Source organism: Zonotrichia albicollis, chromosome 17 (genome assembly GCF_047830755.1).
Source record: "Zonotrichia albicollis isolate bZonAlb1 chromosome 17, bZonAlb1.hap1, whole genome shotgun sequence".
NCBI classification, from domain to species: Eukaryota; Metazoa; Chordata; class Aves; order Passeriformes; family Passerellidae; genus Zonotrichia; species Zonotrichia albicollis.
Window position 1 is genome coordinate 13,267,102 of NC_133835.1, and position 27,328 is coordinate 13,294,429.

Genomic DNA, 27,328 nt, shown 5'->3' on the forward strand with positions numbered 1-27,328 from the left:
GAGAATATTAACTCCAGAGGGTTTTTTTTCCCCTTGCGAAGCAAAAATGCTCACCCCAGATCACTTTGCAGAGTGAGCACTAAAGAATTTCCAACTTCTGGGTTTGGGGATAGGGATTTATGGAGCCTGGTTTTCATCTTCTTGGAAATTAGTGCATTAGTGCTGCTCTCCACCCATGGATGGGGCAGGACTTTGCCCTGGCACATGCTGAATTGACCATGCAAGAAAGAGTTTATCACCTTCTCCTCCCTGTCCCTGGCTGTAAAATGGGTCCCTGAGCAGGGCTGGGTGCAGGTTCCCTTCTGCTGAGGCCTGCCCTGGCTCCGAGCAGCCCCTTCAGCAAAGGGCACACGGGGACAGAGCATCAGGGCAGGGTTGGGCACACAGGGACAGAGCATCAGGGCAGGGCTTGGGCACACTGGGACAGAGCATCAGGGCAGGGTTGGGCACACGGGGACAGAGCAACAGGGCAGGGCTTGGGCACACGGGGACAGAGCAACAGGGCAGGGCTTGGGCACACGGGGACAGAGCACCAGGGCAGGGCTTGGGCACACAGGGACAGAGCAACAGGGCAGGGCTTGGGCACACTGGGACAGAGCATCAGGGCAGGGTTGGGCACATGGGGACAGAGTCCCCCAATATCTGGGGGTGCTGAGCCTGTGGCTCAAGGACAGGCTGTGGTTTCAGAAGTGGCAGGATGGCAGCAATCCCTGGTGATGGGATGCACTAATGGGTTATAGAAAAACCACAGGCTATATTTCTAGTAAGCTTATGTCACAGATCAGAACTTAGGCTGTGTTTGTTTTTCCTTAGGTTTCTCCAAAAACCTGCACTAGCTTCTAGATGACTTGGAGAGCTGCAACTATTCCATGTACAAGGCCTGCCAAATACTGTTTTTATCACTCTTTAAAAAAAAAATTTAAAATATATCCCATCACACACCCCAGGACATTTGCTGTACTCCATTTATAGAACTCCCAATTTATATTCCTCAACTATTTCTTCAATTATTTCTGTAAGTGCTGCTTTAGCTGCCTAATGTCAGCATGTAAATCACGAAGCCAAGAGAATGAAACAGATGAAAACCAATCACAGAACTTTGCATTCCCAAATTCTTGCCATTATAAATTTCCTGCCACTGCCCCTGTAACTCTTGCTGTCAAGGACAATGAGGAGGGAAACATTCCCTTTGCTGGCTGTGGCCTGGCATGACATTATTGCAATAATCTTTATTATAGTCCCCCTTCTCCTCAGAAAAATATAAGGACTGGCCTTGCATTTCTTGCTCAACCAGGCGCCCTGCTGAGCCCAGTGGGCTCTTTCAGCTGCACAGACCGCTGGATCCTGCCCCTAATTGGTTTCCTCCTTCTTGAACCCCAGCAACATAAGGAGAAAAGGCCTATATTTCATAAGTGCCATGGTTTTATCCACCAATTTAGAGACAAAGAAGTGCAATTTATAGAGGGAACATTTTATGCCTGTTAATTAGGAGCCCATCGAGAGGTCTCAAATTCGGCATCCCGAAAATTTACAGCTCGATTTCACAAGCACCACCAGCAGCCCCAGCCCCAGGGGTGGCCCTGGCCTCCCTCCCTCCATGCTGGGAGGTCCCTGCTGCCCTGGGAGCTGGGACAGGCCAGGAGCCACCCAAAGGATCAGCTTTTGGGAAAGGAGACATTTCTTTCCAGTGGGATGCACTTCCCAAGGGAGGCAGGAGGGTGAGGCAGGAGATGGGAGTGGAGCTTCCTGAGAGACATGGGGCTGGTGGGGCTCAGGTGGAGCTGGTTTCTGGGATTCTATTTTCTGGGAATCTGCACTGAAATGATGCAACAGAGCTCCTGAAGCTTTGGCTTCAGTCTCAGGGGGTAAAAATGGAGGGAAAGAAAGGTAAATTTTCTTGGAAAATTCGAACAAGACTTTGCACTGCTGGATGCAGATGTGTCAGTCAGAGTTTAGAGATCCAGCCTGGGTCTCAGGACAGTCCAGTCTCAGCCACCTCTGAGGAAACAATGCTCGTTTTCTGTAGCTCTGCAGCTGCTGGAGAGAAAGCAGAAAAAGACTCTCCTACCCTCTAAACTCACCACACAGGTAGGCTCTGAAAACCTGTTAGACCTTAATGCCAGAGCCTGGCAGATTCTTTTTGGCATTTGAATTTCTGTGGGGTTTCTCAGGCAGCTGCTGGTGGCTCAGCAGCAGCCTGGCTGAGAGGCTGAGGCAGGGGGTGTTGTCTTTTGGAATCTATTTTCCTTTGACTTATCTTTCAGTCTCAGGAATTCAGGACCTTTAATCTATTTGAGATTAAAGTCCTTAACAAATCCCTTCTGGCCTTTTTTGGGAGTGAAGAAGTTACAGACACCCTACTGCACATTCCTTCTGCTGCCTTTTTCCATTGTAAATGAGAAACAAGTAGCTCTAATTGTTGTAAGCACTACAATAAATGAGACAACTGCTCTCAAAGTGACTTATAAAAACAATTAACATATTATCAGGTGAAAGTGTTAACAAGAAAATTTAAGTTTTTACTTGTTTATATATTCAAAGTGTATTCTAAGTGCCTCACCCAAATGTGCCAGGGAGGAAGAGCTGTGGAATTACCAAAGCTTTCCCAGTTTGGCAACCTGAGAACGAAATATATTCATCTAATGTTGAGTTTCTTTCTGAAAACCAGTTTTTTGCATCTTCAGAAAACAAGAGAGTAAAAATACCTAAGCAGGGAGATTGGCCTCTTGTGAAATCCATTGAAATTAGTGAAAATATTTCTATTGACTTGCCTGGCATTTAGATAAGCTCTTTAATTCTTCAATAATAATTATTTTAGCACAGTCATTCTTGGGGAAAATTCTCGCTGTGATTCCCTAGCCCTTTGTTGAACACCTGGGGCTGGTGGCTGGCCTGGTGCTGCTGTGCTGGGTCCCTGGGCTGAGCTGGGATGTGTGGGGAGAAATAAAAACACTGCAAGCTGTGGCCCACCATAATCCCTGTGTCACGAGGCAGGCCTGGCCACCAGCAATCCCTGACACCACCCCAAAGTCCAACCAGGTGTGCAGAATTAGCTCAGGGTGGCTTTGCCCTTGCCAGCAGAGATTCACAAAAGGGCTGCAAAGAGTTGGAGTCAGTTTATTTCTAACCTCAACATATTTTGCTGTGAAAATGACCAAACATGGGATCAGCTGAAGTTTCCAGCTTTATGCTGATGTGTCATTTGCTTTGGAAGCTTGGGCGCCTGGATGCTAAACCAGAACCTCAAGGTTTTCTATCCAACATTATTTTTTTGGTACAGGCATTAACTGTATGGCTGCAAGTTCTAAATATCACCAGCCACACTGTTCCATCCCTGTCTGCTGATGTTTTTAAGTTCTGTATCTTCAGCACACGCCACGACAAGCACCCAGTATTTGTTGACATTTTATCTCCAGCTTTCCCATATTTTTGGATCTGATACCTGGCTGCCTCACACCTGAGCACATGTGCCCATCCTGTTTGCTTTAACCATCCCTGGCAGTTGCACAACTCTGTCCTGCCCCCTCTTGCATCACCACCAGGCCACAACAGAGCCTTGGAGACACAAAGGACTTCAGAGGGCTGGGAGCCCTCTCTGTGTCAGATAGAGCAGCACTCAGATCCTGCTCAGATAGCAAGGCCAGGCTTTCAGAGGTGCTGATCTGACTTGCATGTTTGTGACAGGTGTGGCCAAGCCACTGATAACCACCAGCCTGAGATATTCCTTGTTTTGGCTGCATCTCCTTAGTTGTTCCCCCACAATTTCTGGCGTCTTGCTTATTTTCTCATGCATCTGATGTCCTCCTCCATCCCACAGCTCCCACTCTCTCCACCTTTCCCAAGGACTGTGCCAGGGGGAGTGCCTGATGATCCTCATCCACCAGAGCCCCAATTGACTGCCACACTCACCATGCCAAGGGTTATTTTACACCAGCAATTTTAGAGCCCTGTGTTAAATTAGGCCTCAGATTAAGCCCTGTGTTAAATTAGGCCAAATTGAGTTAGAATTTGTCTGCAGTGGCTGTGCCTCCAGAATGCAATGCCGCTTCTGAGAATGAGGAGAGGCTCACACGCATCACCTGTGGGTGACTTGGGATTGTTTTTCAGGGAGAGGAAATGCCCTGTTTTCCCACAGTCAGGGCACATAGTCTGTTTCACAGCAGAATTATTTTTCAAGGGTGTTCTTCCTTTTCCTATTTTACAACCTTTGATTGCGCATCCAGAGCTTTGGCTTCCTCTCCAAGCAGCTGCCTTGCCAAGGCATTTGAATTGTGAGCTGGAATTTCCAATGTTTGAAATTAGCATCTGAGCTAAAACCATTCACCAAAGCCTTTGGGTAGTAGATTTGTGAGAACTATGAGCCTGGGACAAAGATGAGTTGAAGTTCTGTGGGCAGAAGGGCTATGAAGCATATCCAGCAAATACTCAAAATGCTTGATGTGTTTTAAGGGAGCATTTAACATTAATTTAATGGTGAACAAACAGCTGAGATTAAGTCCTTCAAGGATGACCAAAAAGTTGTTCTTATGGTCATTATATCAATAGGAATCATGGATTTTATAAATCTAATGGAGGAGCTACAAAATCACATCCAAAGATGCAAAGAATTGCGTCTTTGCAAGATGCAAAACTACAGTCACATCCAAAGAAATGCTGCAGCAATTCTCTTGAACTGTTTCAGTGAACACTTAAAATACCACTATTCCCCCTTGCCTTTTTTCTTAAGCTCTCCCCCCACTCTCCCCCTTGCAACTCCTCAGGTAATTAACTGGAAATGACCCAGTTGCAGCATTGTCAGAGGTCTAACACCCATCAAACCCAGGAAACTCAGGCTCCTTGAATGCTCCCCTGCTTACCCCGTGCTGTTGCGCTTAGGGTATTACAGGGGTCTGCAGAAAGTGCTTGATCGGATATACTGTACCACATGTTCCCGAATACCAGCACACAGCAGCAGGACTTGGGGATAGGATTTCAGCCTTCATAATGAAGAGTCTTGCTTTTATGAGTTCGAGTCAGACCCTTAACGTTATTTTAACATAGATTTTGGTGTTTAATTATGTAATAAGATTTACTGCAGTCATCTAACAGATGTTGATTCAGGGTCAGTGTTTCTCATAAATTAGTTCTGAAAGGATTTGTTACTTCTGGGTCAGCAGATAGGTCCAGAGTGCAAAGAAAAAGGGGAAAAACAATAAACACTGAGTTGAAGGGTTTCTTGGGATTCTTTCTTCAGTTACATATCCACATATTTTCATGATCTTAATGACTATAGCCACAGGAATGTTTGCTTTAACACTAAAGATGGCTCAGGCCAAAACCCTATATCCAAACATCTGCAAAGCATGGGAAAGTTCAAACTTTGGGGCTCTTTATTTTATGACCCTGGCTGTTAATTTTTCATACTAACACGACACATTTTTTCTAGGGCTCAGCAGTGGGAATTGCTGTGACCTTTAGCAGCACCCCAAAAAGTTTCATCTTCATGTGCTTGTTGTCAGACCTTGTGTATAAAGTGCAGCTAAAGGCCAGTGTTGGTTGATGCAGTTGTCATCACACATATACTAAAAAGCTGCACCCACCTTCCTCTGGAAATTCAGCCTTCCCATGTCTTTGGAAGCAAATCATGTTGGTACATCCTACTGCTAACAGCTGCGACTAAACCCACACAGCATTATACTCATTCTTCTAAATTTGTGGTTAAAGGAGGGATTCCATATTAAAGTATTTTTCATTCCATTTTAATTTAGTTGCAGATAAATTCCTTTAAAGCTGAAATTATGCTCTTTATATCTTATTCTGCTAGGAGTACTTTGGAGGAGAGGGATTGAGGCTCGTTTAATAGTGTTGCTAGCACGTCCAGGGCAGTTGTAGCCTGCCAAGTCTTTCACAAACACTGGTGAATATTCACAATATTCCTCCACATCAGGGTAAGAGACACCAAATGTTGCCCCTGAGATGTTTTAGCAGAGGTGCAACAGAGAGCACTCAACACATAAAACCATTTGCTAAACTTAACCACCTTTGCCTTGGAAAGTGTAGAGGTTTCATACCTAAAAAGCTCCTCTAAGATGAATCCCAGCTATGAGTAAGAGCTCTGAAGCATTTCCCTGAGCAGCAATCACACAGTGGCAAACTGGACTCCTCTCAGAAGGGATGTGAGAGAGGAGGAAGAGTCCATGGCCAGGGGCTGAGCCTCAGCCAGCAAAGCAGTGCTGAACCTGCTCCGTGCTTGGACACAGCCCCGCTCCCAGAGCCTCCCCAGCTCTGTCCCTGCCGTGGGGACACCCTGGCCACGGACTCACAAACCCTGAGCTGTGTTTGTGCCATGCAGAGCTGTCAATTTAAACAGCACTGTCCAGAGCCACGCTTGGAACTCCTCTTTTTTTCAGGAGTAATTCCCTTTAAGTCAATGGATTTACACAATGGATTTGCTGCTGCCAGAAGCAAAATCAGGCCTGTAGGAAGACACACATTCCTGGCCAAGGAAATCTCAGAGCTAACTACTTGAATTGTGCACTCGAGCTGCAGAGAGGTCAAGTGGACAGACGACAGGACTGGGACATATAGGAAGTCCCTGGTTCAAACCTCAGCTCTTAAAATGTCATGCGTTGTGACCTTGGGCGAGTCAGTTCATCCCCTTACAGCTCCGTTTCCCCCTTCTCCTTTGTCTGACTTGTCTGTTTAATTTGGAATTTGTTCCAAGAAGGGTGCCTAGCCTCCTGTGCTGGGCTGGGGCACTGACACCTCTCCTCCCCCCTGCTGCAGGACTGGATTGAAGTCTTTGTTTCCTCCCAACACTGACCCCTGCTTCCGTGCCACAAGCAGGGTTACAGGGGACCACCAGCTTCCATCAGGGGACAGGCAGGCCTGTCACCCCCTGGGACAGCACACATCCCAACACCAGCACTTGTTATTTCACAGTCAGGGTTGGGAGGTGGAAGGAAGCCCTCACTTTGAACAGTTGCTTCACAGCCCTGATCACTAAAGATCCTTTAAAATGAAAGCTTTGACCCTACAGAGAGGAGCCGTGAGCTCGTGATGAGTTCAGCTGGCACCAAATGTGGGTCACTGGCATGAAAAGCCTCGAGGGCTGGAATTTGTGTCTATAGAGTGTGGGTATGTGTGTGTGTGACTGTCAGGAGCAGAGCCAGGCTGAGAACCAGCACTCCTGAAAAGCCCCATCTGTTTGTCTCAGCTCCTTCCCACAGCAGCTCGGTCGTTATCGGTGGCAAATGTCCAGAGTCACTTGTCAGGCACAAAGCTGCCAAAAATCATTAAAACACAATGGCCCCCTGTGCCAGCCAACTGTGAAACTGTTCCAAAGGGAGCCTGATAAACACATATATGCCCATAATAACCCAGATAGAGGCAGGTATTTCCTCTGTGCTTTGGTGATCTGAGCAGCCCCCGAGGTGCTGCCATCAGATATTCCCGCCCTTGTCTGTTGTGGCAGCTCGGAGGGTGTTTGCTGGCGAGGGAAGGGGAACAAAGCAGGTGCCTAATGGGCTGTTTTCTGTTCCAGTGGAGCATGACAGGGAGTTCCACCACCAGCGCTGCCACTACCGAGAGTTCAGGTTCGACCTCTCGCGGATCCCCGAGGGGGAGGCGGTGACGGCGGCCGAGTTCAGGATCTACAAGGATTTCATCCGCGAGCGCTTCGACAACGAAACCTTCCAGATCAGCGTCTACCAGGTCCTGCAGGAGCACCCGGGGAGGTGAGGCACCCACGGGCACACCCTGCTGAGGGCACAGCCAGGGCTCTCACAGAGCCTGTGGCCATCAGCACACGAGGGGCTGCGTTTGGCATTGGGGTGGGCAGGGGATCCCAGTGATGCTGCTGCAGCAGCTCCTGAGTGTTGTGGTGTGGGCACAAGTGCCCTGGGAGCCTCCCCATGGCCCAGGGATCATCCCCACCCCGTTCTGCCCTCCGCGAGCACTCAGTAGCCTGGTTGTGTGCTAGTGCAGAATAAGTATCATAAACCAGGAATATCTCAAGATTTCTGCAAGAAATCCCCCCCTTCGTCCTGTCCCTGATGGATCCTGAGGTGGCAAACTCAAATGCTTTCTTTAGAATTGTAGCTTAATTGGCAAACCCAAGGAGAGATGCCCTGTGAGCTTCCCCATGCCCCAGGGAGCATCCCCAGCAGTCCTGCTCTGCCCTCTGGGAGCACTGTGCCATGTGCTAGTGCAGAAAAACTATCATAAACCAGGAATATCTCCAGATTTCTGGAAGAAATCCCCATTTCCTCCTGTCCCAATGGATCCTGAGGTGGCAAACCAAGGAGAGATGCCCTGGGAGCCTCCCTGTGCCCCAGGCTGCATCCCCAGCACTCCTGCTCTGCCCTCTGGGAGCACTCAGTGACCTGGTTGTGTGCTAGTGCAGAATAAGTATCATAAACCAGGAATATCTCAAGATTTCTGCAAGAAATTCCCCCTTCCTCCTGCCCCTGATGGATCCTGAGGTGGCAAACCCAAATGCTTCCTTTGGAATTGTAGCTTAATTACTAGCCCTTATTATCAAAGGCATTCAAGCTCCCTAATTAACAAAGACAGATGACACCATGCTTTTAATATTGACTGATTGTTTTGCATGTGCAAAACTACAAGATGAGCTATTAAATCCCTTCCAAGCAATTATTAATGTATGCCAAGCTCCCTGACAAATCCTCCAGGGAACTTGAATAAGAACATATGTTCAATTTTCTCATCTGGTTTTAGTTCCAATTAATCAGCAATCCCAAACCACTTATCAAAGGCACTTAGTTTCATTTGCACAGATTTCTTTCACATACAAATCCTACCAAAAGTAGATTGCATTTATTTATGTGAAAAGTATTTACAGTCACATTCTAGTCAGAAGTTATTCTTTAGGACTACTAAATATGGGCTAATAATACCACAGTTCTAATTTAGGTTTATGAAAAGAGAAACACTAGGGATTTAAAAAGTGGAAAGTCCAAAAGGGTAAGAAAAAAAAGTATAATCAGGACTCTGGCTTTATAGTTTTATAAGAGCTAATAAAAATGCAGAAAAAATTGAAATATGTCAGGAAACCTTGTCAACTTTTTTTTAATGGTGAGAATTTCTACCAGCTTTGCTGGATGGTAAAAATATTTAACCACTGGTGTGTTTTCTTCCACATCTGAAATTCTGATTTTATAGCTTAAAACTCATGGTTCTCCTGGCATTTCTAATGATGCAATTATTTGCAGTGTTTGGGGACTGTTCTAAAACTAAATATATTTTTATCAAACAGTGCTAATTCAAAATGTACATTTTAACCAGGTCTTCCTTAAAGGAGAAGGCACCAAGCCAGAGCTGTGCACAGGGCCCATCAGATGTCCTGCTCACCCTAAGCATTTCAGTTTATTCCCTCTCAGGCCGCTCCAGAGGCAGCAGCCTCCCTTTGCTGCCTTTCCTGAGTGGGTTATTTAGCCTGAAGGGATGGCCTTCCAGTCTTGTAGATGTGCTGGCAGAGGAGGAGGCACCAACCTGAGTGCCAGGGCACTGGGAACGGCCAGGAATCTGTTCTGGGGTAAATGACCTTCCTCCCTCATCAGATGCCAGGGCAGTTCCCCCTCGGGTCCTGATGAGTGAGGTGCCCACTAGGAATCCTACTGACAGAGTCAGAGTGAGATCTGATATCTTAATTTTACCATGGTGCATCCAAAAGGTTGTTACAACTTTGTTCAGAGAGGATGGGGAGGCACTGCTGGGGAGCAGCAAATGCTTCTGCAAACTCTCATCCACTAATTCCAACTCCTAAAGGAAAATAAATGTATGCAAAGGGTGGGCATATACATCAACCACGGTCTGGAAGAGGTGAGGAATCTTGCTAATTATACAGATGTTCCAGCCACAGGACTAGATGCAATTTTACTGCATCATATTCACCACAGCAACGCTATTTTTAATGAGTGCTCATGCATATTCCCCTTTTGCATACATTTTGGCACAGGCTGTGGTGAGTTTTGAACAGTTTGTCCTGAAAAAATATTCCTGTTGGTTTGGATTGACCAAAGGTAAAAATATTGTCCCTACCATTTGTAAAAATATTTGCTCTTTTTCTGCATTTTTCCACTGACATTTTCCACCCGGCTCTGTCACAGCCCAGTCATCCAAGTCAGTGTGTCATTGGGCAAGTGCAGAAAGAAAACAAACCCTCTCCAGTGTTGATCAAAAAACACCCATTGACTTTGATGCTTCCTTGGCTGTTTGTCTCATCCTGAGCTCTGGAAAGTCAGCCCCATCTGACGTTGTTAGCAACAAGAGCAAAACAAAGCCAAGCCCTCCGCCCCACGCAGGCAGGGAAACCTCTGCTGCTTTTGGGTTTCCTCCTGCCAGGGCTCTCCTGACACAGAGCATTGCCTTTTGAGAGCTGACCCTGCAATTCTGCAGGCTGTGTGGGGCAGCTCAGCATCCTCACACATAGAGCAGAGAGCAGAGCAGCTCCCAGAGCACAGGGAGAGCTCAGCCTGAGGGGCACTGAGAGATTTTCCTCTGTGGGATGAGCTGCAGGCAGGATTTTCAGTTAAACCACACAAGAGCCTCCAGTTTGGAGGGTGTGATGGTGCCCTCAGCTCACGGAAAGCAGAGGTATGAGGAGCTCAGTTAATGGCTTCACGAGTTCAGACAGGTTGGAGGGATCTAACCAGCAACATCTCCTGTGTGCACTTCATTGTCAGTGAAAAATACAGGCTTAGGTGTTTCCAGAGCAACAGCTGCACCCCCAGCAGGCTGTTCCTGAAATCCTGCCCCTCAGCAGCTCAATGTTTGCAGGGTAGAAGCTCTCCCCCATCCTGCTCAGCCTAACAGCCCTGGCAGCAAAAATGAGTGCCCAGCCCTCCCTTTGCAGCAGAGGAGATGCCGTTCATGACTTTGGACTGCCAGGAATTACATCTCTGTCAGACTGAAGATATTATTACAGGTGTTTGTAGGAAATCAGGCTAAGTGATCAAATATTCCTTCTCACTTTTCCAAATCTTTCCTTGCAAGGCAAGCTCTTCAAACTGGCAGCATCTCCTCGATGGAAAGGCGTGCACAGCATTCTTTAGGCACACAGCATCAGCTATTCACTTTAGGCAAACAAGTACATTCATGAACAAAAATGTCCCAAATATCACAAACACTGATGATGTTTTAACTGGTATAACATGCCTCAAAGCTCTCAAGTGCATAGCTCAAAGTCCAGTGAGTCATGTCCAACTTCTGTTTGGACGTCAGGGCTCACTCACCCAAAAGCCTGGGAAGGTGTCGGACAAAGCCAGTGCCTGGCTTGAGAGCAACAGGACATGCAGTCCAGGTTTGAGGTGACAAACTCCTCAGTGGGAAGGTGGCCATGGGGAGCCTGGGGCTGCTCAAATCTCCTCCCCCAGAAAAGGAGGGAGAGAAAAGCAGATCCCAGTGCTCAGTCAGGGCATCCCCCTCAGTTAATTACCCTGCAGAAAAAATGCAGACTGTAGAGATGCCCTAAAGCTCAGAGCTCCATCCTGCTTTTCTGTCTGCACCTTTTGAAGCTGAAATACCTCATCCCAGAGTTACATCTCCTATTTCGTTGGACCCAGCTCTTGCACTGCAGAGTGAATCCCAGCCCCTTTGAAGTCGATGGGAGTTTTGTTACTGGAGAGAATAAAACCAGGTACTTGACCAGCCTTTGGTAATTGAAATGTAGTTGTTACATGTTCACTTTGTGGCCATTATGGATTCCAGGGCTTCAAAGGCAGTGATTTGAATGCTCATGTTACCAGCCCTACAGAAAAATCAGATCTTGCAGGATGCATTCCTGGGTTTGACTTGCAGCTGGAACCCTTTAGCCTGAGCTTCAAACTACAGCACTGCTGCAGCAGATCAAACCTGAGCCCCTCTCCAGACCCCTTTCTGCCATTCCCTGGAGTCTGGTTCCATGCTGTGGGTTGAAACATGTAATTCTAGTACCTAAGAAAGACTTGGGCCCACCCAGCCCATAAAGCAGATGTGCCTTCGTTTTGGGGGCTTTTTTAAGTGCCAGTGTGATGCCTGTCCTTTTTCCCCACTTTTTTAAGCGCCAGTGTGAGCATTTTGAGGATGGTGCAGCACAGCACATTTGGGTTTAATGATGTGCCCCAGCACCATGACAGTACCTACAAATACCAACAATTAATTTGATTATAATTTTTGGTGATTTATCTGCAATTCACTCATTTATCTCTCAGCAAGTAACGAGGGAATTTGAGCATAGAGATCCTGCAGCTCTCCAAGAACAGACTGTATCTGGTTTTCTCCTTCAGACCATTCCTAAAAGCCACTGCAGCCTGCAAAACCTTTGACAAATCTTGAACTTGGCAAGGCACAACTCTTCACAGGCACCTGAGGAGCTGCAGGAGGCATTTTGCATACCCCAGTGGGTCCTTGCTGGGGAAGTGATGCACTGAAGAACAGCCCCTCAATGCTGAGCAGAAACAGCTGTACAGAAAGCGTCAGGGATATGTGTAAAACCTCATTTCTCCCAGCACTGTTTTTACAACAGGCTTCATGTTTAGGAAAGATGTTGCATCTCAGTAACAAACTTCCATTGCCACTTTTAATCAGCCTCTGAGATCGAGATCTTACCCTTCACCAACACTGTCTAAGAAAGGCAACACAGCTACTTGAAGCGCACAAAGCAGAATTAAGAATCTGCTGCAATTTTAAAGTGAATTTAATTTTCCCCTAGATTCAGCGGAATTTACACAGATCTGTTTCACTACCAGTATAGCCAGTTTTCAGGCCAACCCTTGGAAAACACCCCTAGCAAACTGAATTCCTGCTGTGGACATCCCTTTACCTGGCAGAGCCCCTGGGCTGTGCTTTGCTGGTGGCTCCTGCCTGGGGTCACGGGGAGAGCTGTTATCAGTGGGGAGAGCTCTTATCAGTGGGGAGGGAGAGGGGAGGATAAGCAGGGGATCCCAGGCACGGGGCAGGGAAGGTGTGGGAGGAGGGCTGCATCAGGTCTGTGTACAGAGGGTGTTGCAAACGTGCCAGGGAGAGGCCCAGGGAGATCCTGGGGCCCTCTCAAAGTAGGAAAGTCTGAAAAATATTTTCCTAAGCTTGTCTTTGGACAGCTGCAGCTGACTTTAGGCAATGACACCAAGCAAGCTGGAATCTGGATAGGGCAGGTTTTTAATCCAAACAGATGTCTTCTAGCCCCACATCTCCTCTCACCCTGCCAGGATGCTCTTTTTGCCTTCTCCTCCCTCCACCTGCTCAAACCTGGACGTGAATAACCCCTTTCCCCATGCCAGCTCTGTCCTTGCCCTGTGCCTGTGACCCAAACAGCCCCACTAGGGTCAGAATATGAATTGAGAGGAGAGGATTGTGCTCCTGCCTTAGACACTGTGGTTTGCATGCTGAATCAACGAGAATTCAACATATCCATGCCTCAAGTGTTTCCTACTTTAAAGCAGAAGCAGGAGGGTTAAGCCACACTTGTAAAGCCATCCAAAGGCTGTTGCAAGGTGCCTCTGAATGGTTTCTGTTTAAAGCACTGATATTGGAATTCCTGCAGGTAGAGGGGGGATCAGAGCAGCCCAGCTGCCAGGGATGCTCTTTGGGCTGAGGGATTCCCTGTCCCTGATGCTGTCAGGGGCAGCAGGAGCTGCTGCTGCCAGCACAGAGTCCTGCCTGGTCACAGGAATCACCTTGTCTTACACTGTAATGGAAATTGCCAAGAGTCACCTTCACTGCTGTTGCCTGTCCTTTTTCCCATTTATTTTTATCTCACTTGGAAGTGCTCATTAGTGTTTACTGCCACTTGTAAGCAGCAGCTTGAAATAACAGGGCTGACGATGGGGACAGTGAGTGAAGAAAACAGATGTAAAAGCAGGGACTGTTTGGCAGGACTGGCCTAAAATAGTGCAGACCTTACAGCATTATAGTCGATAAATGCAGAGTTTTATCTCCTGTTCCCTTGCCAATGCAGAATTTCTGTCTCTCATGTTTTCATCCATGCTCTCCTTGTGCCCCAACTCACCAAGGCAATATCATTTTTGCATATATTTCTAGTGTTTATGGCTTCAAACCAAGCTGCATCCCAGGGACTGAAAAAGTACCCCAGCAAAAAGCAAAGAAGTCATAAATACTATTTTCATGAAGCTTCATGGTTGTTAATCTTTTCTCTTATTTCAGAATTGCCATGTTGCAACAATTTCCTTTATCCCACACCTTCCCTTCTTTGCTTTATTTGTATTTTTTTTTATCTTATTTCTGTGCTTACCCCCACAATCCTCACTTCTTCCAGCTTCCACTTCTTTCCTCTTCACTAAATATTTGTGATCCCTCTCCTCACCACCGTCAGCCCTTCCACCTCCATAGCTGCAGCTGCTCCCCAGACACGACCTCACATGCATCCTGCCCAGCCACCCTCACGCTGCAGCGCTGGTTACTCAGCCCTAGCCCAGAAAACAAGTTCACTCAGGAAGTTTCACAGACCACACAGCACTTACATGACCTGTAGACAAATTTTTTTGGGAGTGCTTTCTAACAGGAGGTGACTCTCCTGTCTGGCATCCAGTGTGAGACACTACCAAAGACATCAGCAGGTAAATGCCAACCTCCTGTCTTCATCTCAGGCTCCACTGAGAGCCTGGTGCTTGAGACAGGCGAGCAGAAAGCCCCAAATTTTATCATTGCTCAAAGCTCTGACACTCCCGCTGATGTCAGTTCTTTGAAGGCTGAGCCATTTTGATGTGGTCTCAACAGAACATACTTGTGGTCTGGACCCAGACTTTGTAATTTATGTAACTCTAATCTAGACATTAACATTTCCATGTCCCAGCCTAATTTTTCTGTAAAAGGAGGATCATGTGCCTTTCCTATCTCTTGCTCTGGAAAAAGAGCAAGTACAGTTTCTTGCATGCACTGAAATTCTAAAGTGAAGGAGCTGAATGCAGGGCCAAGGAACCAAAGGGTTTTTTTTGCCTCCTTACTGCAAAACCATCATTCACACTGACCAGGAACATGCTCTGTGAGTACACAGTGTGAAACTGAGGTACAGGAGTGAGATGTGCATAGAAACCTTTTCTCTTTGGGCTCAGATCTTTATCTCTCAGCTAAAACCCAAAGCAGCCACGTTAGTTAGACTGAACCAGCACTGCCTTCTGTGACAAGCCATTAGATGGGAGCCCTCAGAATAAATGATGTTTAATTCTTAGCAGAACAACATTTCTCTGCTCTGTTTACTGTGTCTTGTCCAACAGGGATATCTCGAGGGCTGGCTGCCTATTAGCTGGTGATTTAATGCTGTTTGCCTGTCTTTGGAGAGCAGGACATTCCACTTGAAGGAGGTTTTCTTTTTGAAAAGAACGAGAGGTTTCTTTTCATCTGAACAGGAGCCACATCTCAGGAGCCTCTGCTTGCAGCACCAGTGAGGTTCTGCATCCCACCCAGAAAACACTAAGCCAGGAGTGCTTGAACTCCTCCAAAGGGCATCCAGCACGGGGCTTTTTGGGGTCCAAATGTTCCAAGTGTGTGTGGGAAGGACATTTCCCTTCAGTGGCTCCCTTTGATCTCTCTCACTTCGGGCTTCCCCTCCAGGCCTATTGTTTGCACATTGCTGTAACTACAGGAAAACAAATGTATTATACAATTTCCCAGACTGACTCACCCTGGTACTTGATGCCTCTTGTAGTCTGCTTACCCCTGATTGCATCATGTCAGCATGGGAAGCTTAAAAGCTGTTTTTTCTGAGTAATAATACTGCAGTTGAGCAGTAGCTAAAAACAAAAAAAAATTATTATGATTGCTGCTATCATCAACCTGCAAACTACAAGGGGAGAAAACCAAGCGAGCCAAATCCCTGTTAACCAAACCTTGTGTGAATCATGAGTTCCAGTCAGGGGCCATGCTGAAATAATGGACTATGTGAATAAAACACCCTTTACTCCTGGAAACTTGGCCTCAGCCACTGGGACGGGCCCATCCATGCAACGGCCTGGTCCCTGGCTCCTGTGGGATGTGTTTGGGTCAGTGTGGTGTAAACAGGGCAGGGTGGGAGTTGTCCTGTGCTGTGGGAACGGGGCCACCGCTCCTGGGTGGGGATGGAACCCCAGGAGAATTGTGCCCTGGTTGGAGTTCAAGCTTCTTGCATTGCTGTAACTAATGTGAGTTAAACCCATCCTGTTTAACTGCAGATTTCCTGGGAGCAGAGCTGACTGAGCTCCCAACACCTGCCTTGAGCACTGCTGCACCCCAGCCCTTCCTGAGCCACCCACTTTGGCCCAAACACCCCCCAGACACTCCCACAGGATCCCCTCTGCCTTGGCAAGGAGGTGGTGCTGCAAGTCTGGTGTAGGCCTTCTTCCACAAAGCAGAGCTTTGCTTGAAAGCAAGCACTGATTGCACCCAGCCCTGGTGTAGGCCTCCTTCCACAAAGCAGAGCTTTGCTTAAAACCAAGCACTGATTGCACCCTCAGCAGCACTGACTCCATATTCAGCCATGGGGTACCCAAATCTCTCCTACTTTAGAGAAGAAACACAGAATCCTCTTCCTGCACACCCTGAGCCTTGTGCCCATGTGCCCTTCATGCAGGAACTCACTTCAGAAATTTAATTTCATATAAGCCAGCACAATCAAAGGTGGGTGGTGACACCCCTTAGCTCATAGAAGAAAGCATCACCTCTTACACATTCTGTCCCACTAAGGTTGAAAGAAAGATAAACAATAAAAACACTGCAAAAAAAAACCCCTCCATTCCTGTTCTGTGTGGCACAAAAGCTTCTAATTTCTTGGTATGCCAAAGAAGAAAGAATCACTAAAAGCTGTGAATCAAAAGCCCTTATGCCAACAGCTCTCCTCAGATTAATTTCTGATCACTTGATGTTTCATGCAAACAAGAGGCACTGTGTAAAGCAAGCTGAATATACATATTTGCACTGACAAATCTATAGTGACCGAATTCATAAGGCCTTTTAAAGCTTTGAGGATGTGATTAAAGGGTTTTTCAAGGATAGTTCTTCATTCAAAAGGGTATAATTACACTTGAACAAGTTATCATGTTTGTTCACTGCAGGCACAAAAGAGGCTCTTACAGGACTTGTCTAGACACTTCCACCTCATGTCTTTGTTCTTCTTTTAAAGTAATTTTTTTATAAAAGAACTGCAACAGCATCCATTTTTTAAATCTGAGTTTTATCTCCTCCTTTTCTGATAAGAGAAGGCTCCTTCCTTTACAGAACCTGTATTTTCTCAAATTCTAATTTTTCAGAAATATGCCAGGAAATGTCTTGTAAATCTGAAATAATTTCACCTTTTTCAAAAGAACAGAATCTCTCTATTTAGGATCTTTTCCATTTTCTGATATTATTTCTTCAGCTAGAGTAACCCAGCAGTGGCCTTTAAAAAAACACCCAAGCAATGAATTGAAAAAAGATTGTGACCCACAGCAGTGCAGAGGGTTATTGCCTCAATCAGTTATCTGTAACCTCAGATGAGAAAATTTAAAAAAAACCTATTACATATGATAATGTATGCACACCATTGTTCCAGCTGGCTTGCACCAACACTACAGTTAAGAATAAAAGTCAGGAGATTATGTGTGGAAAGGCTAATGAGCAGCATTGTCTGCCCAATTACCGGATTTGCATATGCAAACAGTAATTCTGCAGATCTGGGCCTGGCAAAAGTTTTTTCGAAGTTTCACCAGGAGCTCAAGGTTAACAGCAAAATAACCCCAAACCAGCTCAGCTCTGCTTCAACCCATCCTCCCTTTTTTGAAGAGAATAGAGGAGAAGTTTCACCTGAGGGTGATGGGAGGGGAACACAAACCAGCCCAGCTCTTGCTGAAATCCCAACCCCTTGTGCTGCCTAAAGGATGTTTGTGGAGACTCCAGTGGAAATCCTGGCTAACTGGGAATTCTGCTCTTTGTTTCAGGGATTCAGATCTGTTCCTGCTGGACTCCAGGACGATCTGGGCTGCAGAGGAAGGGTGGCTGGTGTTCGACATCACCGCCACCAGCAACCACTGGGTGGTGAATCCCCAGCACAACCTGGGCCTGCAGCTCTCTGTGGAGGGCATTGATGGTGAGTGTCACACCCCAGCAGAAACCAGAGACTGTTCCATGATTCACAGACAGGGGAGGCACTAAATGTCATAGGCTGTAAATACAGCAGGATTTTGATGCAACACTTTATGCTCGGGCAATCCTCAAGGCTTTAAGTGAAGTAAAATATCAAAGTAAATCAACTCCCATCCTTTCATTGCATCTGCTGTTATATGATCTGTAATCATGAAGCAAATACAGTCTATTAAAAAAAAAATCTTACAAAATGAATGAACTGAGAGCCCTTTTCCCCCTCTCTCTGGTCAGCCTGCCTTGCAGGGCTTCTCCAGGAAAATGTCAGCTGTCCTTGGCATGTTTGATTTGTGGCTGACAAGGCCTTAGCAAAAGGATCACAAAACCATAACTTGGATTTAGCAGCAGCCCTCAGTGTCTTGGGACAGAATAATCCTGGATATTATCTCTGCATTGCACAGCAGCACCCAGACATCCCTCAAAAGCAACAAGGAGAAACATGAAATTTCCCACTGCCACCCCCTCCTCGCCTTTTTTGTAAATAATTGATTTAATTCTACAGAGAAACCTATAATTTTACCAAAAACCAAATTATTCTAGAGCACAAGGATGATGATGAAATCATGATGATTATCATGGATGATAATCAGAGTTTTGTACAAAGTTATCAGGTATGGCGGTGGCAAGATGCAGCAATAAGCAAAATACCTCTAAACATTTGTTTCTCTCAGCTGAGCTGTATCTGGAACTCTGTCAGCATTTCATATAAGGCATTTTTATTTTAAGCTAATAACCTTCCAGTGGGAATTTAGTGTTCCTATGGGCTGAGTTTTACGGCTCCTTTTACAGGATCACTTCAAATTATAGGTTGGTGAACTTGAAGAAACCCCTCTAAAGAATGCAGGAAAAGCTAATGCTGAGCGGATTTGGGCTAAAACAATTATGTGTAGGACTAGTTAATGTAACTTTTACACACATGAAGTTAGCTGTGCTGAGCTGCTCGTGTCAGAAGCAGCTTTGCCCGTTAAGGTCTTTAGAGGGTGGATGGCATTCCCAGGAGTTATCCTGGTGGCTGCCAAGATGAAACCAGGATAAAACCAGAATAAAACCAGGACAAAACTCTCACCAGTCTGTTGTGTTTGCAGGACAAAGCATCAACCCCAAGCTGGCGGGGCTCATTGGGAGGCAGGGCCCCCAGAACAAGCAGCCCTTCACCGTGGCCTTCTTCAAGGCCACCGAGGTGCACCTGCGCAGCATCCGCTCCACGGGCAGCAAGCAGAGGAGCCAGAACAGATCCAAAACACCAAAGAACCAGGAGGCGTTCCGGGTCTCCAACATTGCAGGTACAGCACAGCTGCCTGGGAGCACGGTTCTGGCTCTGGGATGGTGTGGGAATGGTTTCTCCCATGTTATCTGTTTGTTGTCACTTTGGTTCACCGCTGGTTTGAAATGGTGTGGGGTTAGGGTCGTTCCAAAAATGGCGGCTTCAAACAAACATTCTTTTCCCTATGTTAGATGGAGGGATTTCTTAAATTCAAATTTAAAAAAAATATCCCAAGCACCTACCCAGAAAAACTCCTTTTCTCCCATAAGAAATAAATTCTCATTTTGAAATGGAAGATAATGACGTTAAAACAATCAGTGATAAGTGATCAGTGTATCTGAATCCAAATACTGTTCATTTTCCAGAGCTCATGATTTTAAGTTTAGGCCCTAAAAAGCACAGCAGTCCCAAAATTCTTGCATAGAAGAGGAAAACCAATTCATTGTCAGGATAACCACTGCTATTCTGGGGGAGCTGTGCTTCCTAATTTGGAAGAAAACTCCATCAAGCATTTGAAATAGAAATGTGGTTTAATTATGTGATACCTCGGAGGTTCTGGCCCTTGATGAGGGTCCCAGCAGGAGCCACAGCTCAGGGCTGGCTCTGCTGAGGCAGCAGCAAATTCCAGCTGCTTCTGGGAGTGCCCCACTGAGCGCAAGGAGAGCTTGTGAGGAGCAGAAGGAAAAGCAAAACAGAGCTTCCAATCACATTTTTATAGAATCATTAAGGTTGGAAAAACCTCCAAGATCATCAAGTCCAACCTGTGACTAAGTCCCACCTTGCCAAGCAGCCCAGTGCACCGAGTGCCACGTCCAGTCCCTTGAACACCTCCAGAGATGGGGGTGCATCCCTGGCAGCTCCACTGCATTCCTGGCAGCTCCTTCCATCACCCTGTCAGTGATGAAATTCTCCCTGAGCCATTCTTTCTACCTGGGCCTTCAGCTCAGGCTATGTGTTCAGGATGGACAAAACTTTAAAACTGCACCGATTCTCCTGTTATTTATAGGCAATAATCAGAATGATCTGTGTGTTGCTATTAGGAGGTCAGAGGAAGTCCAGGGGAAAAAAATTAAGATAAAACCCCTACTTTCCCAGGTCTTTTTTGGCTTTGCACTAAAAAGCCAGAAGTGCATTTCATATATGTTGAACCCAGCCATTATTATATTACCAAAACACCTAAAAAGCCAGCTGTAAGTGCACCAGATGAGCAGCAATGCCTCACTCCCTGCTGAGCTCATGGCCACCATTGTCCCCTCACAGAGAACAGCAGCAGTGACCAGCGACAGGCTTGCAAGAAACACGAGCTCTACGTCAGCTTCAGGGACCTGGGGTGGCAGGTAAGGCCTGGGGTTCCCTGGCACATCATTTGTCAACTGCAGCACTGAGATACAGCCACTGACAGGTTTTTTATTTTAAATCCTGAAGGGGAAAAATATTGTTTACAGCCTTTAGCGTGCTTAAGAGCTTCTGCTAAGTTGGGTATACAAATATTTAGTGGGAGGCTGGCTGGGAGCTCAGCACAGTCAGGTCCTTTTGAGCTCAGCCTGCAGGTCCTCTGGCAGTGCTGGAGGCACACATGGCTCTCCATTTTCATCTACATGTTTTTTTAGACCTGGTTAAAACTATTTTCCTTTCTGAAAGCTTGTGTCTGCATTGTGCTGCTGGGTGAAGTGATCCTCGTGGGCAGGCAGGGCACTGCTGAATGGATAAACAACTGAACCCAGATGTGCAGCTGCTCTGTGGGCACATTTGCAATGTGGGGTGTGTCCCTTCAGGAAGGGCAGGCACTTCAGAGGCCTCTAAGAGAGCTTCAGAAAGGCCAGGGAGGCAGATTTTTATTTATTTTGCAGGCCACTGTAACTGTGTCTTAATGTTTAGATTTATATGTTTGGTTTATATGTTTAACTGGTTGGCTCTTTGTTTCACTGCATTTCTGTCCTTCTCCACAATCCAATGGCTTCCATTGACTCAAGGACTGGATCATTGCTCCGGAGGGCTACGCTGCCTATTACTGTGAAGGAGAATGTGCTTTCCCCCTGAATTCCTACATGAATGCTACAAACCATGCCATTGTACAGACACTGGTAGGTGCCCCCTGTCTCCTAGCACAGCCTTATACCTGACAGCTGCTGCTCAGAAATAAATTAATACACACAAGGTGTCTGAGCTAACAGGGGCAGGAGGGTCTGCCTCAGCTCTCAAGGTGCCTGCAGCACCTGGTCCCACATGTCTGAATTAGAACCTGGCCAGAAATGACCCTGTCTCTGCTGCAGGCAGTGGCAGCCTCTCTCTGGTTGGAAAGGGCCCTGTGATAGATATTGCAATGGGGGTTTGGTCCCACTGCATGGGAAGGAGGGAGCAAAACACCAGACCCACTGTCAGCACCTCTTGGGGAAGCTCTGTAAGGATCCACAATGTGCTGCCACCAAAAGTGAGAATCAGTGAATCCCAAAGTTACACAGCTCAGTGGCTGAGTGAGGACAAAGGACAAGCAGAAGGTTGCCCAGGAAAGAAGGATGTGGGGGGAGGAGAGGGGAGAATGAAATCTTAACATGGCTCTATTTTCGTTCCCCAGGTTCACTTTATAAACCCAGAGACTGTGCCGAAGCCCTGCTGTGCTCCTACACAACTCAACGCCATCTCAGTGCTCTATTTTGATGACAGCTCCAATGTTATCTTAAAAAAATACAGGAACATGGTGGTACGAGCATGTGGCTGCCACTAGGTTTGTAGGACAGAGGAAGAAAAAGGAAAAAGAAGTTATTTGTAAAGAGTGGGTTTGTGCAGCTGTGTGGGGTTGGGGGAAAGGTTGGTGCTCCAGCCATGGGTTTAAAAAAGTCCCAAACCATTTTAGGACCAGGCCTCTGAAAGTTCAGACAATGGAGCAGTTTCTGGATCTGAAGAGGCATTTGAACACATTTTGTTTTAGTTTATTACAGACAATGAGCTTGTAAACTGAAACAAGCCAGAGAAACCGTTTAAAACCAAATCTGCTTACAAAATTGGCTCCTACAATACATACTTTTGCAAATGAGTCTTTCTGGAGATTGCAAACTCACCAGTGTTGATTGTGAGTAAAACAGTAATAATCTATCCAAGGTGAGACTGTGCTGTGACTAATAAGTGTGTGTAGTTCCTGTAACACGGTTTGCAATAAAATAAGTGAACAAAATATACCTGGAGTGAACAGGTATTTTGTTAGAGAATTATTGCTTCCATCCCTTTGCTTCAATTTCATAGGCAAAACCAAGGATGAATTACATGCAACTTCCAGTTTTAAACTACAGTAACAAAAACTGAATGTGGATTGACACAAATTCAAAGGACAGATTAGGGCAAGGAAAAACAAATCAATTGGCAAGCAAAAGAGCTGAAGAAAAGTGCTTCAAAGAATGAGAGTTTTGGGGTGTACTTTTTTCTGTCAACAAGGAAGGAGATTTCCTCTGGCAGCCAGAAGGTATTTCAATTTGCTATGAACTTGAAACAGGAAAGCAGCAAAATGCTGAGAAGCAGGGATTAATCCTGACGTGTATCTGGGGTGCCCTAAGCAGTCACTGTAAGAGCTGTAACTAAAGATCCTGCTGCTGTGTGGAAAATGTCCATTGACCTCCCAGAGGGAACAAGTTCCAGCCCTTTTCCAAGGACATGGAGACTCAAGTCAGAAGGTGCTGTGAGCTGGGATGCACACCCAGCCCCACACAGACTGGGAACAAGCTGGGAAACCTTCCTGGGGCCAGTGCCTCTGATAAACCCCCTGCTCTCCTGGCTTCACCTCAGAAAACCCCACAACAATCCCCTTCAAGGGCCACCAAGGAGCTGGAACAAGAAGCAAGAAAATGTCCCCTCAAGGCTTTTCTTTTTCCTTCTTTTAAAGTCACAGGTTACACAAACATCACACTTAAGTAATTAAGGCTCAATTAAAGTTGCTGCAAAGAAGAATAAAGAGTTGCAGTAACCAATCACAAACCAATTCCCCACTTTGGCACGCACCAAAGTAGGGTTGGTATAAATTTCACCAGGGAGATAAAAAGAAAATAATGCCCAATAAAACACCATGCCCAGCACACCCAGCTCTAAATCTCCAAACTTCAGAGAGCTAAGCCTCCCACAGACGGGTCCAGGACAGCACAAATCCCTGGAGATGGGTCTCTGCTCAGTGAGCAGATGGGGCCATGCAACCACAGTAGGGACTTGGCTCCATGTCCTGCCTTAGAGGAGAGTTAGAGAAAGAAGATAAATTAAATTCTGGACTTCACTTGCTGCTCTTCTCCCTTTAAGTCATAGATCAAATCCAGACCAGATGCCTCACTTAAAAAAGAATAAGCAAAGGAAGCAAAAAACCCCTACTGTCTATGAAATAAATTGGAAACTTGTTTCTGATGGCCTAATTCTCATCTCATTTCAGTCAATTGGTGTTTTCCCAGCAGTTTTTTCAGTAGCAGGATTAGGCTGATGGGAAAGGGGAAAAACCTACAACACTGGTAGGTTTTGGATGGGGTCCTTGGTGAGCAGCTGCCACCTTGCCAGATGTGCCTGGCATCCCCCTAGACCTCCCCAACATCTGCAGGAGCAGCCTGGCTGCAGCAGGGAGGACTGCAGCAAACCTCCCCATGGGCAAACACAGCCAGAAACTCGGCAGGACAACAGCTGAAGCCAAAAATCCACCTCTCATGGAGCCTGCAGACAGCACCATCCACCACAACCGCCAAACCTGCCCTCAGTGCATCCCTGGTCAGGATGAGGAACTGAAATCACACAGGGAGGAAGCATCTTTTGACATTGCATACATATACACACACCAGTGCTTCTGTAAACCTCCTAAAGGAAGTGAAGGTGCTGCCTAGGAAGTTAAAAGCTAATCATGCCTGAGCTTCCACTATTTAGTAGTCAAGGATTAGTTTTCTCTTGGGTGTTTCAGTGTTGGTGGTCACTGCATTGGTGTATTGCGTTTTTAACTTGGACCACGGTGTCTTGCTGTATGGGACTCATATATTAAATATTATGTGGGGATTGTTTCTGTTTTGGTTTTTTGTTGTTGTTTTTAAGCATAATAACAGGATTTCTGTTGCTAGGCTCAACATCAGCTTCACTGTTTGTACATTTTTGTGTAAATAGTTGTCACAAGCGGAAGAAGAATTATTTATTTCCATCTCTGAATTCCTTTTCAATCACATGCAGGAAAAATGATTCTGGGTTCCTAAACACATTTGTTTCCTTATTTAAGAAGATATTTATTAACAGTTGGCAAAAATGCATACACATTTCTGGTTCTTTTCATAGAGCAGTTGTCAGAAGCCTTTTTGTACAAACTAGTAAAATAAATCATTGCAACTTTACAAAAGATATCCCGACGACATTGTGTATCTGTGTGGTTATTCTCCCTTTATTCAAAGAACCTTTCTGGCTGAACAATATTTCATCCCAGGCCTCTGTTTTCATGCAGCTCAGTCTCTATGTATGGGCAAAACTGTCACATGTCATTATTTGGGGCAGCTCCTTTGGTCCAAATACAACAGGGAGGGAAGAATAGCAAAAATATGGATGTGTTTTGCAGTCTGTGCTGCAAAGATCCATGATTGAATTATAGTGCAGCTGTCAGCAGCTGTTTCAAAGAAGCAGGGGGTAAATTAGTTCTGTTTACTGCTAACATAGTTCAGAGATTTAGTCATCCCAATAAAATTATAGAGGCACAAGAAAGGAAGAAAGAAACTCCAAAGAAACATCAGCCAAGAAGCTGACATTTTCTAATTTAGATTGTTTTAGCATATTTGAGAGATGCTGCTGGCATGAGGTTTCCTACTGTGGATACCACACTGCATTGCTATGGAGGCAGCTGAAAAAAATAATGCTCTAAATCCTTCTATTAACTGAGCATTATATCTTCAGGGCACAACAGCAATTTTGGGGTTCTTGTTTTCTTTGAACTGTGAGCAGAGTTGTGCCAACTTACATAGATATATTTGTTGGGCCAGAGGATTCAATCATCAGCATTTGGGAGTTAATCTGCCATCTTCCACAAGCAAGTACAAATTCATAAGTAAATTTGCTTTGAGCACTGCACTGAGAGTGCAGTAAAGCATCAGTGGAAAGACTTTTGCTCATGTAAAACAAGACCTACTCAGCTTTTCTAGGCCTGGGCTAAATTTAGAAGGAGGATCCTCTGGTATTTCTCATTATGGTCCCAATTCTCTTCATTTAGGTGTAAGGCAGGGGTGGTGCCAGCAAGGAGAGCAAGAATAAAATAAATATTTTTGCTTTGCAGGGCCAGTCCTGTGGCCAACAACAGCTTTACCACTGAGTTCAACACGTTCAGCCATGAAATATCTGCTGGTTTCCAGCTCTGCCACAAATACACACAACTTGCTGGATGTGCTTTGGAGCAGCTTTCCCAGCCCAGGAGCCAAAACTCCATTCCCAAGCTGGTTGCAGCCTCCCCTTGGTCTGCAGCACTCCTGTGGCTTTGTCTCCTCATCTACTGTTCTGGAAGAGGAATTCTTGACATGAATGCATCCACTGCCATAAACTGGCAGGGCCATAAAACCCTGGTGGATGAGCTTCCAAACAGCTAGATTTATCTGAGTAATGACATTTTAAAGTGCATTTAAAACATTTTATAGAACAGTTATTCTAGCTTCCTTTCAGGCCAAGCTTTGAGGATGTTATGTTTGCTTAATTGAGCTGTTTCAGATCTGTTCCAGTACTGACAAAAAAAATCCTTTTGTCCCTATGCAGGAAACTGCCTCTGCTGCTGCCAGTGTTCATGTAATAAAAAATAATGATTTAAATAAGTCTTAGTGCAAGTTTAAATTCCTGATTGTTATGGAAGTGTCAGCTGTAAAGCCCAAACCAGAGAGGGCCAGCAGGGCTTGCACAAGCCCATGGCCAGGGGCTGCAGGATTCCCTCTGCTGCTGGATTCAGTCCCTCAGCAATGGGAACAGGCACTGCTGGATAAAAATCCCCTCAGATTCATCTTTTGAGTTCAGAGTTCACATCCTCCACATGCTTCCATCCAAACACCCTGCTTGCTGACTTCCACTGCTGCCACAAACACATTATTCTCGGTATCCAACCTTCCTTCAGAGAGAAATTCTGCCCAATTAAGCTAAAAGGAACCAGTTTGAAGTTTTTATTTATCAGGTAATGATTGACAAGACCTCGAGGCAAAAACTAGGAGCACTTTATACTGTAGTCACTCATTACCCAAGTACAAAAGCAACAGAAATGGGTTATTATGGCCACTTTGAGTTGCTCTGTTTTAAATAAAAATATCTATTCCCTTTTTCTGCTTAATGCTGTGGAATTTGTATTCCTAAATCAGCAACTGAGAAAGACTAGAAGTTTAGGATAGCAGGTTTAACACACTGATTTGTTTCCTAGCTGGTTTTCCAAGGGTCCATTTGCCAGGCAATGGGAACAAACATTTTAATTTTAAAATTTGGAAAGTTGTTTCTTGGTATTGTGAGGTTTACCACTTCGGGATAAATCTGCTGCTTTCTCCAACAGAATCCTTGTGTATGAATTAATTCCATAAATGAAGACAGCACAAACTTTAAACAGTTGAAGTTTGGCTTTGCATTTAAAAGGAAAACAGGACAAGCCATAGACAGATCCATCAGCTTCAGACTTTTTTTCCCTTAGTGAAAGGTACTGGGGAATGTTGGGGGGAAAAAAGGGGGCCCACAAACCCTTAGGAAGCCAACTTTGCATTTGACCAGCTTTTGCAGGCATGGTGAAGCATTTAACCATTTGCAGGCTAAAGCTCTACATGGGGCTGCTTGAATTAACATCGTCCTCAAAGAATTGCCTTGCTTGTCTGCAATAACCCCGGTCCCAGGGCAGGCAGCAGTGATTTGGGGAGTGGAGCAGCCGTGTCTGGGGTGAGTGCTGTACCCAGGGCCTGTAATTAAAACCACTCTCAGAGCTGAGGTGGCTCCTGAGTGAGCTGCTGATAACTTGGGCCTAATGGGCTTATTTTA

The 27,328-nt window shown here is 45.8% G+C and overlaps 1 protein-coding gene across 1 annotated transcript in view; it reads left to right on the forward strand.

Annotated features, from left to right (window-relative positions):
- Nucleotides 1-24,692, forward strand: part of BMP7 (bone morphogenetic protein 7) — a 42,418-nt gene extending 17,726 nt beyond the window's left edge. The window contains exons 2-7 of the mRNA XM_074553480.1: nt 7,523-7,715; nt 17,886-18,034; nt 19,173-19,370; nt 20,612-20,688; nt 21,325-21,435; nt 21,927-24,692. Of these exons, the coding sequence (XP_074409581.1) occupies nt 7,523-7,715; nt 17,886-18,034; nt 19,173-19,370; nt 20,612-20,688; nt 21,325-21,435; nt 21,927-22,076 (878 nt within the window). The 3' untranslated portion in view covers nt 22,077-24,692. The remainder of the gene's footprint in view (nt 1-7,522; nt 7,716-17,885; nt 18,035-19,172; nt 19,371-20,611; nt 20,689-21,324; nt 21,436-21,926) is intronic.
- The last annotated feature ends 2,636 nt before the right edge of the window (nt 24,693-27,328 follow it).